We start from the raw sequence: 18,130 nt of genomic DNA on the forward strand, positions 1-18,130 counted from the left end.
CTGCCCATGAACCTCTGTGTCCTGTCCCCTCTCTGCTGTTCTGTTCTCCAAGGACCCTTTGAGGATTCTTTGTTGGGAGAAGCCACTTGGAGATGAGCAGAATTTATTAAGGAAATGTCAATTAAAGGGTCATGGCTGAGGTTGAAAGGGGAATTAATGAATTCCTCTTATTTTAGCACTTCTGCACTCTGGAGTCACGAATGCCAAACCCAATCCCATTCCCACGTGTTCCTTTGTCCACATCCCAAATTCCAGCCACCATTTGGAATTTCTTGCCCAGCCTGGAGGCTGGATCAGGAACCAGAACTGATGGCACACAGAACATGCAGCCTGTGATCACAATATATTGAATTTATTTGGCCTGGCTTTTGTTTAAACTGGAAGAAGAGCAATATTAACCCTTTAATCAGCTTTATCAGGTGTCCAGTCGTGGAGTGTGGAATGTTCAAGGTGGGTCAGGAGGAATGTGCTTCATCCTGTGCAGTGGGAGGGCAAGGATTCACCAGCAGTGAATATTCCTCATTAAATCTAATGGGGTCATGCCAGTGGAAGTTAATTTATTGTCACTTAATATGTTTTATTAACCTCACTGTGAAAAGTACAGTGCTACAACACTGCCTCTGCAGAGCCTGAGCAAAATACAAATTTTAACTTTGTTATTCCTTTCAAATAATTCCTGGGTTTCCAAGTGATATTTGCATGTTATTTTTTGGCCTAGTTCTTAAAACCCAATGTTTTCAGGGTAAGAAAATCAGCTGCATTTTGAGGCTGACTTTTCAATGGCTTGAAAATATTAGGCAGCATTTTTAGTGCCTTAAAATTGGGTGAGAGAACAAAATGAAGCCTCGAGACTAAAGTTTAAATACTCAGAGCAAGCTTTTTTTCTAATTACTGTAGCTTAATACTAGAGGAGTAAAAAAAAAAAATCAATGTATTTCACTTACATGAGTTCTCCAAGTGTCTGGTACCACTGTGCTGACTGCAGTATGTAAGTTTGGTAAGAAATGACCAAAAATTAAACTGGTAATGTAAATTTCTCTGTATTTTCTCATGTTCTGTGTGCAATTGCCACAGCACCTTAGAATGCTGATCACTTGTAGTAATTGTCTTTGTAATTAGGCTGAAATATCCACTTTGCTGTTTTCTACATGAAAGCACTGAAACACTGAGCAGATTTTAGCCAAATTAAGTTTTCCCGGAGTTTCTGATGGTTTTCCATGTGCAGATACATGGAAATGTAAGGATCTTGTTCCTGGATCAGTCACGTTTTTATGCCAAACACTGAAAACTGGGATTAATCCTGATGGCTTAAACAAATAATATTCCTGGTGGTGACTGCCAGTGGAGCTGTGGCTGTTTGCACAGGCACCACAATTCCTTTGGAATTCCACCAATTTGAAAATTACAGCCTTAAAAAATTATAGTTACAGTGCTGCTGTCATTTCCTGCAGTCTTTTTGAACGTGAGCATGGAATCAGCTGGAATTGTGACCTGCAAAGAGATAATCCAGGCTCAGACAGGCTGTCACTCACCTTTCCTCTGCAACAAAGTGAGCAGGTAGCACTGAGACATCTCCTTAATGAAGTGCCTTTGGTGCCTTTTATCTGTGTGAAGGACAAAATTACCAGGATTCTTGCTTAATGATGGTGTCATTTTTTTTTTTCCCCCTCCCCCAGTGTTTACAAAAAAAAAAAAAATAAATTATCCAGCAACATGAAAGACTCCCAGCAAAATGCTCTGCACGGTTAAATTAGAAAACTCTGTAGGGCTGTAACATTCAGGTCTGTATTTAAAATGAGAGAAAAACATGAAGTTACATCAGTAATAAAAGCAAATCCAGAAAAATGCTGCGATGATTGCTGTGAGATTTGAAATAAGGGGTTTTTTTCAGCTTTTTTGAATCCAGAAATCTGATTTTTTTTTTTTTTCCAAATCTGTACCAGGGTTTTTCTGACTGCAGTTTGAGGGGGGCTTTCCTTGTTTTCCAGGATATTCCCAGCACATCCGTGAGCACATCCCTGACCTTGCTCTCCAGCAGAACCTGCAGATGGGGAGGCTCTGTGACATCCTGGGTATGTGATCAGCTCCTGCTTTCTCATTATCCCCCCAGCTGGCACTGCAACAAAACCACTCAAGGACTTTATTTTGGTATTAATATTAAATATAGAGCACGGAGAAGCTGAGAAGGAATTGTGGCATTTCCTGGCCATGTTATCCATAAAAAATCCTGTGAGCTGCTCAGCCCCACAGTGTTCAGTGCTCTCCAAAACGAGGGAGCTCACTCAAAGATGTGCTGCAAAAGAGCAAGCCTTATTTAAACCCATTTGTTTTTCCTTTTAAATCAGCAAATGAGGCAAAAGGCATCTATTTAAAAGATTTTTTTTTTCTTTTCCCTGACGGGCTTCTTTTAAGCAAAGCAGGGAAGGGTATTATTTAGCAGTGACCAACTTCATTGGCTTCCTGGAAGGACATATTTTACATGATTCATGTATATTTCAGGATCATGATTATTTTATAAATGCCATTTAGTAAGTTTGGAACAAAAATATATTAGATCCAGAAATTTACAGTTGCCTAAAATAATAATGTAATTGCCTTTATATATTATCTAGGCACTAATACTGGTTTTTTCCACTGTACTGTTTTATCTTTTTCTTTTTTTTTTTTTTTTGGCTGCTAAATGATAGAAACTTAAAGGGACAAAGTCACACATTAAACAGATCTTTTTTTTTTCTGATTTCTGAACATGAAAATTGGTTCTGCTGTAAAATATACCACGAGGAAGAGACAAACTAGTGAAATATTAAGTAAATTATGGACTGGATCACGTGCTTTACCTGTGCTGGCAGAGGAGCACTGAGATTTGCCATTTTGGTTTGGTTTTTCTTTGGAAAAGCAGAGGATTTCCTTGCTGGCTGTGACCTCCTGTGAGTTAAGCTGTCCCTGGAGCCCCACGGTGTCCTGAGGAGACTTCATCTCTATTTATGGGACAGTGCTACAGCAGTAAAGTGTTTAAATATAAGCTGCAGCTTTTTATTCCCCAAACTCACTTGAGTTGTCAGTTTTTCACTTGAGTATTGACTGGTGAATGGTGCTGAACTCTTCTATTAGTTATTTTTAAAAGTTTTCTGGTAAATAATTATACAAAGACTCTGCTTGTGGGCTCTGTGGTACTTTAATGCCTCAGGTGAGTTCTGGCCTCACTTTTTAAATGTAGATTTTTTTTTTTTCCCTGCAGCTCTGGCAAAACAAAATCAAGCAATGGGATCTCTTATTCACTTTCCAGCATTTGGCTCAGGGTTTCCTTGTCCAGTCCTTGCTTTGCTGCAGTTGTTCCATGGAATAGCAGTTATCCCTGGCACTTGTGCACAATAAAACAATGCAAGGCTTCCCACTGATTTGGATCAAAATCTTGGAGTGCTCTTTGCCTATTGATGCCTCAAGGCCCATTAATTCATTAGCTCATCTATTACCATTAATATTTTAGCAGAACAGAGTGGTTAAAATGTTCCCAATCTGCCTGTATTTCAGATTTTCCTTCTGTGTGGACACAGCCCTTCAGCCCAAGCTGTTTTCCATGAGGAAAAGCAGATTTCCACACCGTGCTGCCCTGCACACTGCCATGCCCAGCAATGGTTATTAATGATACCCCACCCTGAGCTTTTGTGTGGGCAGCACAGGAGTAGGATCAGCCCATGGAAAATCCAGGCAGCGTAGAAAATTGCAATTTCCTCAGCTTTCTCAACTGAATGGCTCAGTTTTATAACATACTGGCATTAATGGGATATATTTTTAAGGCAGTTCAATTCCCATTGATGTTTATGGGAGTTGGGCTCACAAACCCCCCTGCCCCACTTCCCAAATCCTGCCCCAAACGTTCTGCACATTGAATCCCAGGAAGCAGCTCTTCCTTTGGGTCACTGCCCTGTCTTCAGAGAAGTACTGAAGCACAGCAAAAAACCCCTAAGATTTGGGAACTAAACCTCCTTTTTCTTTATTTGCAGTGCTTTTTGAGGAGAGCTGTTGGTGAGCAGAGGGTTGGGGATGCTGGGGTTGCTGTTGGGGAGTGTTGTGCCTTTCTCCCAGCAGTGAGCACTGTGCCCCTTTGTTTCAGATGCCAACGTGGACGTCATCTACATCTGCCCCCTTGCTCTGAGTGAGGAGTTGCTGCAGTATTACAATAAACTCCTGGGTCTGCAGGCAGCTGTTAGATCTGGGAGCCCCGAGGACATGGCTGACCTGCAGGACAGGTTCAAAATTCTCACCCCTGAAGCTATAAACAGCTTCCCTGTGAGTTTGTCTTCTAATTGCTACAGCTTGAGGGATGCAGTAAAATTAAATTGGAAATTTTATAACTTGCAACGCTCTGGTACACATCAGTGAAATATTATTGCAAGTTTAAAGGCTTTACTGATTAGACTACTAGTTAGAGCATTGGAAATAAATATCCTGGTTTAGGTTTATAGACTTGCTTGAGATAGTCCTAGATTGGCTATTTGTAGGCTCTCGTCCCTTCTGACTCTGTGCTTGGGACTGGGAACTTGACAGATTTATATCTCTAAGCAAATCATAGCAATAAACCATTCTTATTACTCAGACTTTAGCTCTGGCTAGCCCAGCATTCAATCATTCCTGTGTTTGCAGTGGCTCTTGCAATTAAATCCAGTGCAGAGTTCCTTAAAGAACAAGGCTTAAACAAAGTTAGGTAATAATACAGAAATCTGAGTTTCAGACAGATCAGAATAATACATAAATACGAGCTCAAATAATACAAAAGTGATAGTTCCAGAATAATAATTAATAATAGAGAAATACTGGTTCCAAACCAATGTGCTAAATTCTAATTAATGTACAGTGTGTACAGTGCTTCTGAAAATGCTGCAGTGCAGTGGACACTTCACAGTGAATAATAGTTTTATATTCTAAATATTAAACCTACAGTGTCTTGGCTGGGATTTGATTTTTAGCAAACTCTGTGGCACATTTAGGGGCTTTGCTTGAAGCCCTGCTGCTGGTTTTGCTATTTTTTTTCCTTTTTAAATTGCACTTTGACAGTCATAGCAGGTTTTTTTCTCTGGATGCTGGGTTCTTTTTCCAATAGTAACTCCCAGCTATGAATTAATGCCAAAATCTGCCAGGAGAATGGGCACCACCAGATTTTAGGTGAACCAGGTTGAGGTAACCCATGGCTCTTTAGTGCCATTCACCTGTTAATGTGCAAAATCCACTTTGTTTTCATTTAACATGTGTTCTTTACCAGATACTAATTAACATTTTTAATGAATGCATCCTCTGTGTGGAGAGGAATCTGCTCTGAATTGCTCCTGGATCCCTTGGCTTCAGTGCCAATTTGGGCTGTGTAAGGCTTTGAGCTTTCTAAGTTCTTTTAAAGGATCTTTCTCCTGGGTTATTGAATAAAAAGCTTTTATTGCATCTAATGGATCGAAATTTATTCCCAATCAATGAAAGTGTGGCTTGAAGGGCACTTCAAGCTCCTTTTAGCAATTCCAGAGGCACAAATCAGCCTTGCACGTTTTCCCAGCTGTTTTGGTGGAAGTGGGTGGAAGGAAAATGTGTGGAAAAGGCACAGCTGGTCCTGATCCTGCTCTTGAGGGGTGTCCAACTGGAGGCAGCTTTGCTCTCCTGGTGATCCTGATGCCAAGGTCAGATCTGGGATCTTGGGAAGCTGAAAACAAAACAGAAATCAAAGGTTTGAGAGCCAAGAACTTTGCTTAATCCCACGTGCCCTGTTCCTGCTGGAATCCCTGCTCTCCCTCCCACTCCCATGTACCCTGGCAGCTCCAGCACTCTCAAAAAGCAGGAATGAAGCAGCTTTTACAGCCTGACCTCCTTAATTAAGTGTAAAATCCATTATTGAGGGTCACAAAGCAAATCTCCTCCCTACAACCCCACTGTGGCCCCAGGCTGGGCATGGATCCTGTTCCCTGCATGCAGAACTCTGGGATGGGCCATCTCCCTGCTTTGGGCCAGTGCTCAGGTAAAGGGAATCCATGGATCACACCTTGAAACGTCTTGGCTTTAGAACCAAAAGGGCTCCAGGTAACTTGTTTGCTGTTCTTTTCATCCTTAAACCTCTGTAATTCTCTTTTTTTCTGCTGGAGCTTTGGGGAGTGTCCCTTCCTGCTGTCCTTGCAGTGTGCCCAACTCCTTCACAGAGAGATCTGGGCACTTTTTGGAGCTGTGTTTGGTGTGAGAAAGCACCAAGGGACTGACAGAAGGGAATTCCTTGTGTTCTTTTCCAGCATCATCCTCCCTATCCAAGCAATGAAATCAGGATTTCTACCTCATTCCCTGGCAATGAACATCCAGGACTTGGAAGGAAAATACTCTGTGTTCTTCAGTGCTAGAGATCTCTGGCAAATCCAGGATTTACATTAGCCTGAAAATTCCTGAGGGCTAAATGAGATGAAATCTCAATAGGAAGATGATTTTCTCCTTGTTGGGATTATGATTTGTTCATGACAATTTATTTTATTGGATTTCTCTTGTGCAGTTTCTTCATCCCTGTCTCATCCTCAGTATATTTTGGGAAAAGAATTGGAATACATGCAGGCCATGCATGGGATATGTTGTTTAAAACATTTTTGAGGTTTCACCAGCCATGAGTGATACTCTTAATTTAAATTCAGAGCTTATAGGATATGTCATTAGCTGCTTATTCAGCATTAGATCTTTTTTTTGGGAAGAAATGAGAAATTCCTTCCAAAAAGTCAGAACCCTTGTATTTTAAGCAAAAAAAAAAAAAAAACAAACTACCACAAAACTGCTCCCCTCTCCTTAAGTGGTCCTTTAGATCAGCAATCAGAGCTCCTGTGAAATGGAAATGTGCATCCCCAGTAATTTAATGTAAGCACTGAACGCTTTTGTAAATCAAAGTGTTTTATTCTCAGAGAATCACTTCAAATACCACTGAACTGTGTGTGAAACACATTCCCTGCTACAGGGAGGGGGGGATTCTTCATTTTTTTTATTGATTTTTAGGAGCTCTGGAGTTAAACCATGCCAGGAGTGTTGCTGAGATGAATCACTATTATCCAAAGGCCAGCAGCCTCTGTGCCTGACAGAAGGATAATTCCACACGGATCAAATAAATACAGATGTGTAGTAATTAGTTCTATTCCCAACGAGGCCATTTCCAACCCACTAAAGATGTGCACGATTATGGAGCCTCACCCCAACAGCTTTTATCAATTTAAACTGCTAAGCTACAGGATAGGTCATAACCCAGCCTGCTATTAATAATGTATTTATTGTGGGCAACATTAGGAATTAGGGGGAGAAAAAAAAAAAAAAAAAAAAAAAAAACCAAAACAAAACAAAAAAAAAAACCAAAAAAACCACTTTTCATAAGAATAAATGTTCTTTTTTTTCCAGGGGCATCACATGTGCCTGGCCACTGTGCTCAAGTACAGCCCCAGGACACTGCAGAGGCTCCAGGTTCTGCTCCAGGGCAGGGATGCCTACATGGTTGGGGGTGTTCCCCACCTGGATGATTTGGCCGTGGCTGACCAGCTCCAGGTGCCACTTTTGGGCTCAGAGCCAGCCGTGGCTCAGCTCTACAGCACCAAGTCTGGCAGCAAGAGAATCTTTGCCAGTGCTGGGGTGCCAACCCCTCCTGGAGAGTGGGACATCCACAGCACGGAGCAGGTGAGCTGCTGGGGGGAGGATTTGGGTCATTCCAAGGACTCCACTGAGGAGACCCTCATCAGTGAGCAAAAGTTTTAATATTGTAAATATTAAACCTACAGTGTCCTGGCTGGGATTTGATTCTTAGCAAACTTTGTGCCACATTTATGGGCTTTGCTTGAAGCCCTGCTGCTGGTTTTTTTTTTTTTCCTTTTTTCTATCAATGAACAGTAGTTTTATATTGTAAATGTTAAACCCACAGTTGCTCGGCTAGGATTTAATTTTTAGCAAACTGAAGCCCTATTGCTGTTTTTGGTTTTTTTTTTCTTTTTTTATCAATGAACAATAGTTTTCTATTGTAAATATTAAACCTACAGTGTCCTGGCTGGGATTTGATTCTTAGCAAACTTTGTGGCACATTTAGGGGCTTTGCTTGAAGCCCTATTGCTGGTTTTGGTTGTTTTTTGGTTTTTTTTTCCTTTTTTATCAATGGACAAGTTTAATATTGTAAATATTAAACCCACAGTTGCTTGACTGGGATTTAATTTTTAGCAAACTGAAGCCCTATTGCTGTTTTTGCTATTTTTTTTCCCTTTTTTATCAATGAACAATAGTTTTCTATTGTAAATATTAAATCTACAGTGTCCTGGCTGGGATTTGATTTTTAGCAAACTTTGTGGCACATTTAGGGGCTTTGCTTGAAGCCCTGTTGCTGTTTTTGGTTTTTTTATTGTTGGTTTTTTTTTTTTTTTCCTTTTTTTGTCAATGAACAATAGTTTTATATTGTAAATATTAAACCCACAGTTGCTTGACTGGGATTTAATTTTTAGCAAACTGAAGCCCTATTGCTGGTTTTGCTATTTTTTTCTCCTTTTTTTATCAATGAACAAGTTTTATATTGTAAATATTAAACCTACAGTGTCCTGGCTGGGATTTGATTCTTAGCAAACTTTGTGCCACATTTATGGGCTTTGCTTGAAGCCCTGCTGCTGGTTTTTTTTTTTTTTCCTTTTTTCTATCAATGAACAGTAGTTTTATATTGTAAATATTAAACCCACAGTTGCTTGGCTAGGATTTAATTTTTAGCAAACTGAAGCCCTATTGCTGTTTTTGGTTTTTTTTTCTTTTTTTATCAATGAACAATAGTTTTCTATTGTAAATATTAAACCTACAGTGTCCTGGCTGGGATTTGATTCTTAGCAAACTTTGTGCCACATTTAGGGGCTTTGCTTGAAGCCCTATTGCTGGTTTTGGTTGTTTTTTGGTTTTTTTTTCCTTTTTTATCAATGGACAAGTTTAATATTGTAAATATTAAACCCACAGTTGCTTGGCTAGGATTTAATTTTTAGCAAACTGAAGCCCTATTGCTGTTTTTGCTATTTTTTTTCTTTTTTTATCAATGAACAATAGCTTTCTATTGTAAATATTAAACCTACAGTGTCCTGGCTGGGATTTGATTTTTAGCAAACTTTGTGGCACATTTAGGGGCTTTGCTTGAAGCCCTATTGCTGGTTTTGCTATTTTTTAACTGAAATTTGGCAGTCAAAGCTGGATGTTGGGTTATTTTTTTAATATTAACTCCCAACTATTTTTTCCAGTAGTAACTCCCAAACTCTCGTGGGTTTGATCACGTCTTGGGTGAGGTTGGGTCCTTTTTTTTGGCTCAATTAAATGCAGTTTGTGCCCAAGGCAGGAAGGAACACAATTACTCAGGGGTTCTTCATGGCCTTGAGGATATAAAAGTGTTTGGTCCAATATTTGAGACAGTTTGTGCTGGTGCCCCATGGGTGAAGTCATGAAATGAATCCATTTTACCAGTGACTGAAGATGCACTTTTTCCAAAAATGCTTGTTCTAAGGGGAAGAAATCTCCCCTTCCATCAGCCTGTCCCCACTGAGGTTCACTGAGCATCTTTGCAGTTTCACTTTGTACCCAGCCTGTCATGGCTAAATTCATCTCTCTTCTTGGCAGGACCAGTAGGAAAATAACAAACCCCTACTGAACTGAAATTACGAGGCACGAGGTTTCTGTACTTTCATTTTGCATGTGTATTTTGCAGCCAGTTCCTCAGTGATTTTGCACTTTACAATGATATGTCTAAGTATTTATTTAAAAAAAAAAAACAACATTTTTATGGTGGTGTTACTTCTCATCCAGGAAAATAATCATTGCTAAGGTTTTTTTGTAGGTGCTTCTGCTTATTCAAGAAGCTTTTCACATTGCTTTAGTTTTTATTAATCACCTTTAGCACTGAACAGTCTAAGCTACACAAATCCATTGCAACTTCTCCAGTAGATGAAATAAATATATGATCAATGACCTGCAAAACAGCTGTTTGATTTATTTGATTCACGTAAATTATTTAACAATACTTCTGGTTCATCCTGCAGGGTTATGGAATTTCTCCTTCTGTTGTTTGCTTGTATGAAATATTGACATTTTAGGTTAAATAATCAAAGTGAGGTGACACCATGGTAAAGCACAATTCAATTTTCACTTAAAGATAGCCCATAATTCTTTGTGATTGGTACAGTCCTTACAGGATTATTGATCCTTTTCATTATTGTAGGGGGAGCCCTCAAGAAAAACACATTTATGTGATTCTCAAAAGCCACAAATGGAACACATGTAATTGTATTTTAGGTCAATCTTTAAAAAAAAAAAAGAAACAAAAATCCCTCAAATTACTCTGTAAAATGTAGAAGACTCCAGCCAATGCAACAAGATCTGAGAATACTTTTACCAGGTTCAAAGTCATTTGCAGTTTCTAAGAAGCTAATTGCATCCTGCACCAGCTGGGCAAAAGGCATTTGAAAGCCATTTAAATCTGTGTACATACACAAATAAATAATTAGCATTTTTATAAAGCCTGCCTGGTACCTCCTCCGTGCATTTATAACCATGGAATGCACTCTCCAGTAGGAAAATTTCCCAGCTGTTTTGGCTGGTGTTACCCTGGCACATTTTTGCAAATAGCATCGTCCATCCCGCGTTGTTCCCTGCCACAAACGTTTATGGAGCACTTCTGGTGATCCAGAACCTCAGACAAAAACAAAAAAACAACACCTGGGCAGGCAAATTCCTCCGTGCAGAAAACAGGGATGAAGGCCACGGAGTCTTCAAAGGCTGCTTTGAGTCCATACCCAGCAGCTGTAACCACACAAACACCTCTGAGAAAATGGACCCTGGTTTTGGATTGTGCTCTTTCCTGACCCAGACATGGGGCAACTGAGAGGTGTTTAAAAACTTTTATTCCATTTTCAGTCTCCTGAGAAGGGTGAGGCAATACAGATGTTATAATTCACACCACCACAATCAGAAGTTAACTGTTTCCTAATTACATTATAAGTGTTTCTTGGTCCATCAGCTTTAGCCACACCATGCTGTAAATGCCTTAAAGCCAGTCCTCTAAAATTACCCTTTGTGGGTCCCACTACAGTGCATCCTTCATAGTTCTATTTCTCTAAAATATCCAGTTTTATTTGTAAGGCCATCCTTTGAAACTTGTTTGTAGTTCCATTTCTCTCTCAGCAATGTCTGTGCCCTTCCATGGCATTTTAAATCAGCATTTCTTCTCTCAAGGTTTGCATACAGAAGCACACTATGTGTCTTCTGTCAGGCTTTGAGAACTCTCTTCAAATCCATTTCCCACATTTCCCCCTCTGTCTTGAACAGAAAAAACTTCTTTGATGGCTTTGTCCATCGATTGCTGTGCACAGTGAGGTACACAGAGCATCATCACTAACATTTCACTGTAAGAACCAGTGTATATAAACTTATTTTGTAAAGCTCCTTCAGCCCAGGTGCAAAACTCTATATTTCAAATAAGCCATCTAAGTAAGTCATCACAGTGTGTGAGCCTTCTGTCAGGCTTTGAGAACTCCCTACAAATCCATTTCCCACACGTATTTAGGTAAAATAAATGTTAATAAACGTCCCAAACCAGTACTTGGGAGCTGGAAGTGTGAGGAGCATGTTGGTGCTGTCAGGCTTTGAGAACTCCCTACAAATCCATTTCCCACACGTATTTAGGTAAAATAAATGTTAATAAACGTCCCAGATCAATACTTGGGAGCTGGAAGTGTGAGGAGCATGTTGGTGCTGTTAGGCTTTGAGAACTCCCTACAAATCCATTTCCCACACGTATTTAGGTAAAATAAATGTTAATAAATGTCCCAAACCAATACTTGGGAGCTGGAAGTGTGAGGAGCATGTTGGTGCTGTCCCAGTGTGAAGGGTTTTGTGTCCCTGCCCTGCAGCTGCTCCGTGCTCTCAGCCAGCTCATCCTGGACAATTTGGAGGTGCAGCGCTGGCTCTTCAAGGTGGATGATGAGCGTGGAGGGGATGGCACTGCCTTCTGTGATGTCATTTCCCACCTGGAATGCTACCCCTGGCTCCAGAGGGAACGGCAGGGACACGGCCCCGAGGCGTGGAGTGAGAGCCAGGCTCGTGTGAGTAGCAAAACTGCATCTTCTGCCTTGTCTTGGCTCTTCAATGTTCCCTGAGGTCCCTCCTCGCTGTAAATCTCCTCCCTGAGCTTTCATTTGAAGGAAAATGTTGATGTCACAGCCCAGCCTGGCTTCACAAAGCAGCACTAATTCAAATAAAACAGGGAAATATTCCAAAATATTCCAAAATATGAAGGAATGCCTGGCAGCCAACTGTGGAAGGACTTGTGTTGTAGCACTTCCTATGCAATAATGGGCAGGGTTTATACTTTTTTTTTTTTTGTATAAATGTTATATATTTTTTTAGCAAAAGTGAGGACATATAAAGGAAAGTTTATAGGCAGCACAGCCTAATCTCCATAGAAAATTGGAATTCTTTCCAGAGAAATTTGGAATTATTGAAACAAAGATTAATTGGGATTGGGATTAAAATAGCTGAATTTGAAATCACTACTTTGAAATCATACAAACTGATTGCTTTTTCAGCTGGTTTTCTGTGGGTTATTTTTCCTGGATGTTTTGCCTCATTAATAACTTTTAAACCTGTATGAGGCAACACTTGTAGGTTTTGGTGATCATTAAACTCCTGCAACTTTTATTACCAGGGTTGTTCAGGTAAGTAGAGCCATCTATAAAAATCTAACTAAGGGAAACATTAGAGCATGAACTCAGGCACTCCTGGATTCCTGAGAATCCCCAGGATTGAGAGGCTGGAAGATGATACATTTTAACTGCAGAAAAATCCATATGAAACCACACTTCATTATTCTGGTATTCCAAGAACCATTTGTAGCTTAAATATTCATTGGTATTTAAATGTGTTAATTTCAATAAGCATTTGATATTTCTGTATATCTTGCCAAATTCATTCCTAATGTAATGGTTTTAAAGCCAGAAGGAATGTATCCAGAAAAATTGTTTAATTTACATAAACTACTCATTATAGCTCCTCTGATTTTTTTTAATTCAATCAAAAGGGGTTTGAAATTTGGGGTTGATTGAATTATATTGTATATTAAAGTTTCAAATTGGGCTGATTACGGTTCTGCTGCGTTTGACAGATAAAAAATAATTCCACATTATAAAACAGAGTTCCTGATAGAAAGCTGAAGGGGTAATTCCTCTGATCTGCAAGTCAGGCAGGATGAAGCAGAGCCCTGAAAGTCCAGCCCAGTGGGACACAAAGCTCAGGATGTATCCAGGTCCTGCTCCCAGCACCTGAGTCAGGACACAACCAGGAGTCAGCAGCTCCAGTTCTATCCCTGATTTCAGTGGCATTCCCTTTTAAATTCTTTCCCTAAGTGCTTCTGCATGAAGGCCACAGTGAGCCCTGACTTCCTTTGGTTTTCCTTTTTATTCCATTTACCTCGAGCTTGGATACAACCAGTGAGAAACCCTTAAGTGCAAACACATGCTGGAAGTTGGGAAATAAACATGGAATAATGAACTTGATCTCATTTCCCAGAGTCAGCAGACAAATCCAGGCCAATGCTGACGTGGCCTTTGGCAAAGTGTTGTCCAGAGAAGCTCTGGGTTCCTGATCCCTGGCAGTGTCCCAGGCTGGACAGGGCTTGGAGCAGCCTGGGATGGTGGAAGGTGATGGGATGGGATTGAGGCCTTGTCAAGGCTGGTCTAGAACAGAGGCTGGGCAGAGTTACAGAATAAAGCAGGGATTTATGAAAGGATCTCCTCCATGGATCCACCTTGGGCAGCACCAGAGCCCAGCCAGGGCTGCACCCAAGAGGAACCAAAATGGTCCCAAAATGCACGAGCGCTCCCGGGGGCTCTCACTGGGATCAGCTCTGCTCCATTTGCCCCTTGCAGTTCATTGTCCCATTCCAGCTTTAGCCCAGGCACTCCCATCCTGCTTGTTTTTCTCTCTCCAGCCCACGCTGTTTGTGCTCCTGGGCCTGAGCTTTGGATCATTTGTCCTTGGTGCCCAGCTGGAGCAGGAATTGTTTTGTCTCCCTGCTCTGTGCACAGAGCTCTCCATCCCATAATATGGAGCCCAGACCCTCACACTAAAGCAGCAGAGAATGTGAAAAATAGAAAAGCTCAAATCTGAGGCATCAGGATGATCCTGAAAATCCCTCCCAATCCAAACCTTTCTGTGATTCTGAAGTGTGGAACTTGCTGTGTTGAGCACCTTGAACGTTTGCTCCAATTTCCCTGCCTTCCACGTTTACCCTCTTTTGAAACAAGGGCTGGAAGCCTCCCCGAGCCTCAGCACCGAGAGCAGAGGATTAAAACACTCCTTTGTCAGGGAACACCATTGTAATGATCCACATTTAAACATCAAAGCAGGAGTTTGTGCTTTCATGTCCTGGTGCAACGTGGGGACCTGGTTCCTTTGATAATGAAGACGTCGTGTCACTGCCACACACAAACGGATGCTGGCAGGTTATTAAAAAATTCAGCTTCTTGATGAAAGACTATCCTGCAGGCTAGGAGCACAGTGAAAAGCCTCTCCATTCTGGTGGAATTATTAGAAATGAGAACATGACTGTAAGCACTAAATTATGGTAATACTTACAAATAGCATCATTTGCATAGCAGTTTAAGACACGCCACCCAGATTTTCCTCAGTGGCGTGGAGTAGGCAACAGATTAAAAATAATGGACTTGGTGAGTTTGAACTGTGTAAAAATCTATTCCAGCTAAAAATGAGCCTGATTTTAGATTCCTCATTGCAAATACAACACTGGGGCAGACCCAAACGCATGGCAGGATTATGGATGGGTTTCACCTTGTTAACTTAATGCAGCCTCTGAGTTATCTGAACAATTAATTTGCAACTGCAGGAAGGGCTGAATTCATAAACTGCAAAATGTCTCTGAGTCCATGAGCCCCCTGTGCACTGCCCAAGTCTGTCAGCAGAGGAATTTCATCCAATGGCTCCATAGCCAGAGAACTGCTGTACATTTGGCACTTGTGGGGTTGTTTCTGGAGACATCTTCCACTGTGGAAAACACCAGGGTTGTTGCTGTTGCTGGCCCTAGTTGTACACAAAAAAAAAAAGAATAAATACTGAGTCTCTTTATCAGATTAATTGTATCTTGTAGGGTGAATGATGATTGTAGGGAACAAATAAATTAATTTTTAACATCTGCAGGTCTTCTGTACGAATTCAAGCTTCAGTCGCTCCACGCATAGCACAAATAGTGGTTTTGCTGCTCTAAGAATAAGTGAGTAATTTTTTGGAATATCTAGATAAAGATATCCATAATCCTTATTAATATATGGTATAGCTGGGCATCTCACTCCTGCTCAAAGTCAGCAGCTCAGATTCTGGAAAATCTCACCCAAACTTTTATAGACCCTTGCTGGGAGACTCTAAATTCATGGAAAATTCTCATTATTGCTGACACAATCTCTGGCTTAGAGGGATTCTGGCTTCTTGGAGGCTGGGAGAATATCCAAGAAATGGATATGCTCACTCTGTCTTTTTATTTTCCTTTTTCTTAGGACTCAGACTCCCAGAGCTCTTCCCTTTTAGGGCAAAGAGAACATCACCTTCCTGTTGGCATTGCCTTTTTTCTTCTTTTAACAACTCCCTTTTGTATAAATACATGGGACTGCAGGATCCCATCCTCTTGTATAAGTATGGATTTGTAGTAAATCACTAGATTAAATTACTACTGAAATTAATTTTAGAATTATCTTTTATTACCCTGTGACTTAATTAACCATCAGGACCAACAACATGGTGTGAGTTTATCTAGCAGCAAGTCTGAAAATAACAAAGATCAGGCTGGAGACAAAAAGAAAGGGATAAAGAAGGGAAAATCCAGGGATAGAATAAGACACAGAAAAACAAGCTACAAATACTCTCTGAATAAGCCCTTAAAAAAACTGGTGAGAACTACACAACCATTTCAAAACTCTCCATCAAATATCTGTCATAGGGAAAAAAAAAAAGGATTTAATGCACTTGGGCAGCCCTTGCTAGAAAAATTGTTTGAGTTTTACTCCTCAAGTTGAGTCAGAGGATTTTGTCTCTGTTTCTTTTCCTAACAGGAAAATTCTTTTCCTTACAGTTAATTTCTTGCAATGAGGAAATTAGAATCTTTTCAACAGGTGACAAATCTGGACAACCTTTGGTCTGAATCACCTAAAACAAGATTTGGATGCTGCTTGCAGGATTTTGCAATGGTTGCTGTTGGGAAATAGGAATGCAAAATGCTGGATGTTCCTTTAAGTGAACCATTTTTTTTTTGGTCAGCTTTTAAAAGTCCTGTCGTAAGTAAGAGATGAATTTTGGAATAGTGGGGAGCAGATTGTGTCCTGCTTGGATGAATTCCATGTACCAAGATTTCCATGTCTTATTTCTTCACTGAGTTCAGGAATTCAGAGGAGGGTGTGTGTGCAAACAAATCAGGATAAAACCAACCCATCAAAAAATGTAATTTCAGAAACCTGCCACTGCCAGCACACTCCTTTGTGACCCCCTTTGAACACAGCAGAGCTTCCTAACACTGCTTTTTTCCTGATTTTTTATTAATTGATCTTAGTGTAACACCTAAAGCCCACGGAGGGGGTTCTTGGGGAAGGAGCCAGCTGTGCACGGGGAATTGCAGGTGTGGTATTTTTCCAGCCTGAAGAGGGCCAGAAACTCTGAGAGATCCCCAGAAAATGCATTTCCAGCATTTTAGCATTGCATCTAACTGATATCATGCTTCACAGGGAAAGAAAAGGAGCCCAAAGACTTCAGGAAGAGCTCGATGATGGAAAGGAGTAGTGCTGGAGGTTTCTTAGTGTGAGCACTGCAATTATTCCAAATAATTGAAATATTCATTGCACCTGCAAACAATCCTCAGTATATTAAGATTATCTGCATGTGATGAGCAAATGTGAGGTGAAATAAAGCAGAATTGTATCCCTGGGCTTGGTGAAATCCAGAATATCATCCCTGAACCACAAGCAGGGGCTCTGCAAGCTGTTGGGCTGTGTGTCCTATTGATTTAATATGCTCCTAATCAGTACATAAAGCTATAGGCCTGCAGTGTTAATTTTTCATATGCTTACAAAGTACCCTTTGATTTTCTGTCACGCGTTAATTACAGCGTTTTGCCATTAAATAGGAAGCTTTGTGTAAACTAATTACTAGGTAATCATTGTCTACCGCCAGCGTGCTGTTCCTACCTTTTATTTTATTCGAGAAATGCACAGATCTCAGTCTGGAACCACTATACCTTCCAGCCATTAGCTCTCACTAATTCATAGCATTATTGTGCTAAGATTGTAGGAGTTGTAATTGTTGTGGTATCAGTGCTGTTAATTACCGGAGTAAACAGTTGAAATGGTGCCAAGGTCTATTGTACAAGGCAGAGGAAAAGGAGGTTTAAATGTTACTTCCACCATCTGGGGACTGGAGGAGAGGCAAATGCTAGAAAACAGCAGTGAGGCAATATCAGAACTTCAGCTCCAGGGTTTGAGGCCATATGGATCCAGAATATTTTGAATCAATTGAATTTAAGTGCCAGTTTGTAGCAATAACAGTGGGGAAGGAGAGGATAAAGCAGGAGCACTAAAGAAATCTGAAATGCCTTAATGTTGGTGCAGCCAGTAAAATGCTTGCTTGGATTATTTTAAAAATGTTTGTTTTGCTAAAATCCAAAAAGTAACACATAGGCAACTCTGGGAATAAAGGGAGTTTAAGTGTGTGTTGTTTGTGAAAAACAATGCAGGTTTTGTCTGACAATCCCTGTAGCATTACAGCAATTTCCATAAAATTCCAGGGAAGTGACTCTGGGTTTTCCGTATAAGGTTTTTTTTCTTTCTGAAACCACATTTTTGGAATTCATTAGAATATTTTGTTTAAACCAGAAAGGAGAGCAAGTCACAGAAGTGTAGTAAATTTATAGAGATGAAAAAAAGAGGAAAGTCAATTAATTGGGAAAATAATTTTCATCTGAGGGCATCAGAATTGTTTATGCACTTGCAGAAATCTCTCTAAAATACAGAAAAGTGCACTTGCAGAAATCTCTCTAAAATACAGGAAAATGCCTTCAAACATTCCTGATCTCATTTTATAT

The 18,130-nt window shown here is 40.3% G+C and overlaps 1 protein-coding gene across 15 annotated transcripts in view; it reads left to right on the forward strand.

Moving 5' to 3' along the window:
• Positions 1-18,130, forward strand: part of IQCH (IQ motif containing H) — a 54,344-nt gene that overhangs the window by 15,672 nt on the left and 20,542 nt on the right. For all 15 annotated transcript variants that reach the window (XM_053988629.1, XM_053988630.1, XM_053988633.1 and 12 more), the window contains 4 exons: positions 1,989-2,072; positions 4,115-4,290; positions 7,396-7,668; positions 11,907-12,098. In XM_053988629.1, the coding sequence (XP_053844604.1) occupies positions 1,989-2,072; positions 4,115-4,290; positions 7,396-7,668; positions 11,907-12,098 (725 nt within the window). The remainder of the gene's footprint in view (positions 1-1,988; positions 2,073-4,114; positions 4,291-7,395; positions 7,669-11,906; positions 12,099-18,130) is intronic.

The sequence above is a fragment of the Vidua macroura genome, chromosome 12 (assembly GCF_024509145.1).
Source record: "Vidua macroura isolate BioBank_ID:100142 chromosome 12, ASM2450914v1, whole genome shotgun sequence".
Lineage (NCBI taxonomy): Eukaryota > Metazoa > Chordata > Aves > Passeriformes > Viduidae > Vidua > Vidua macroura.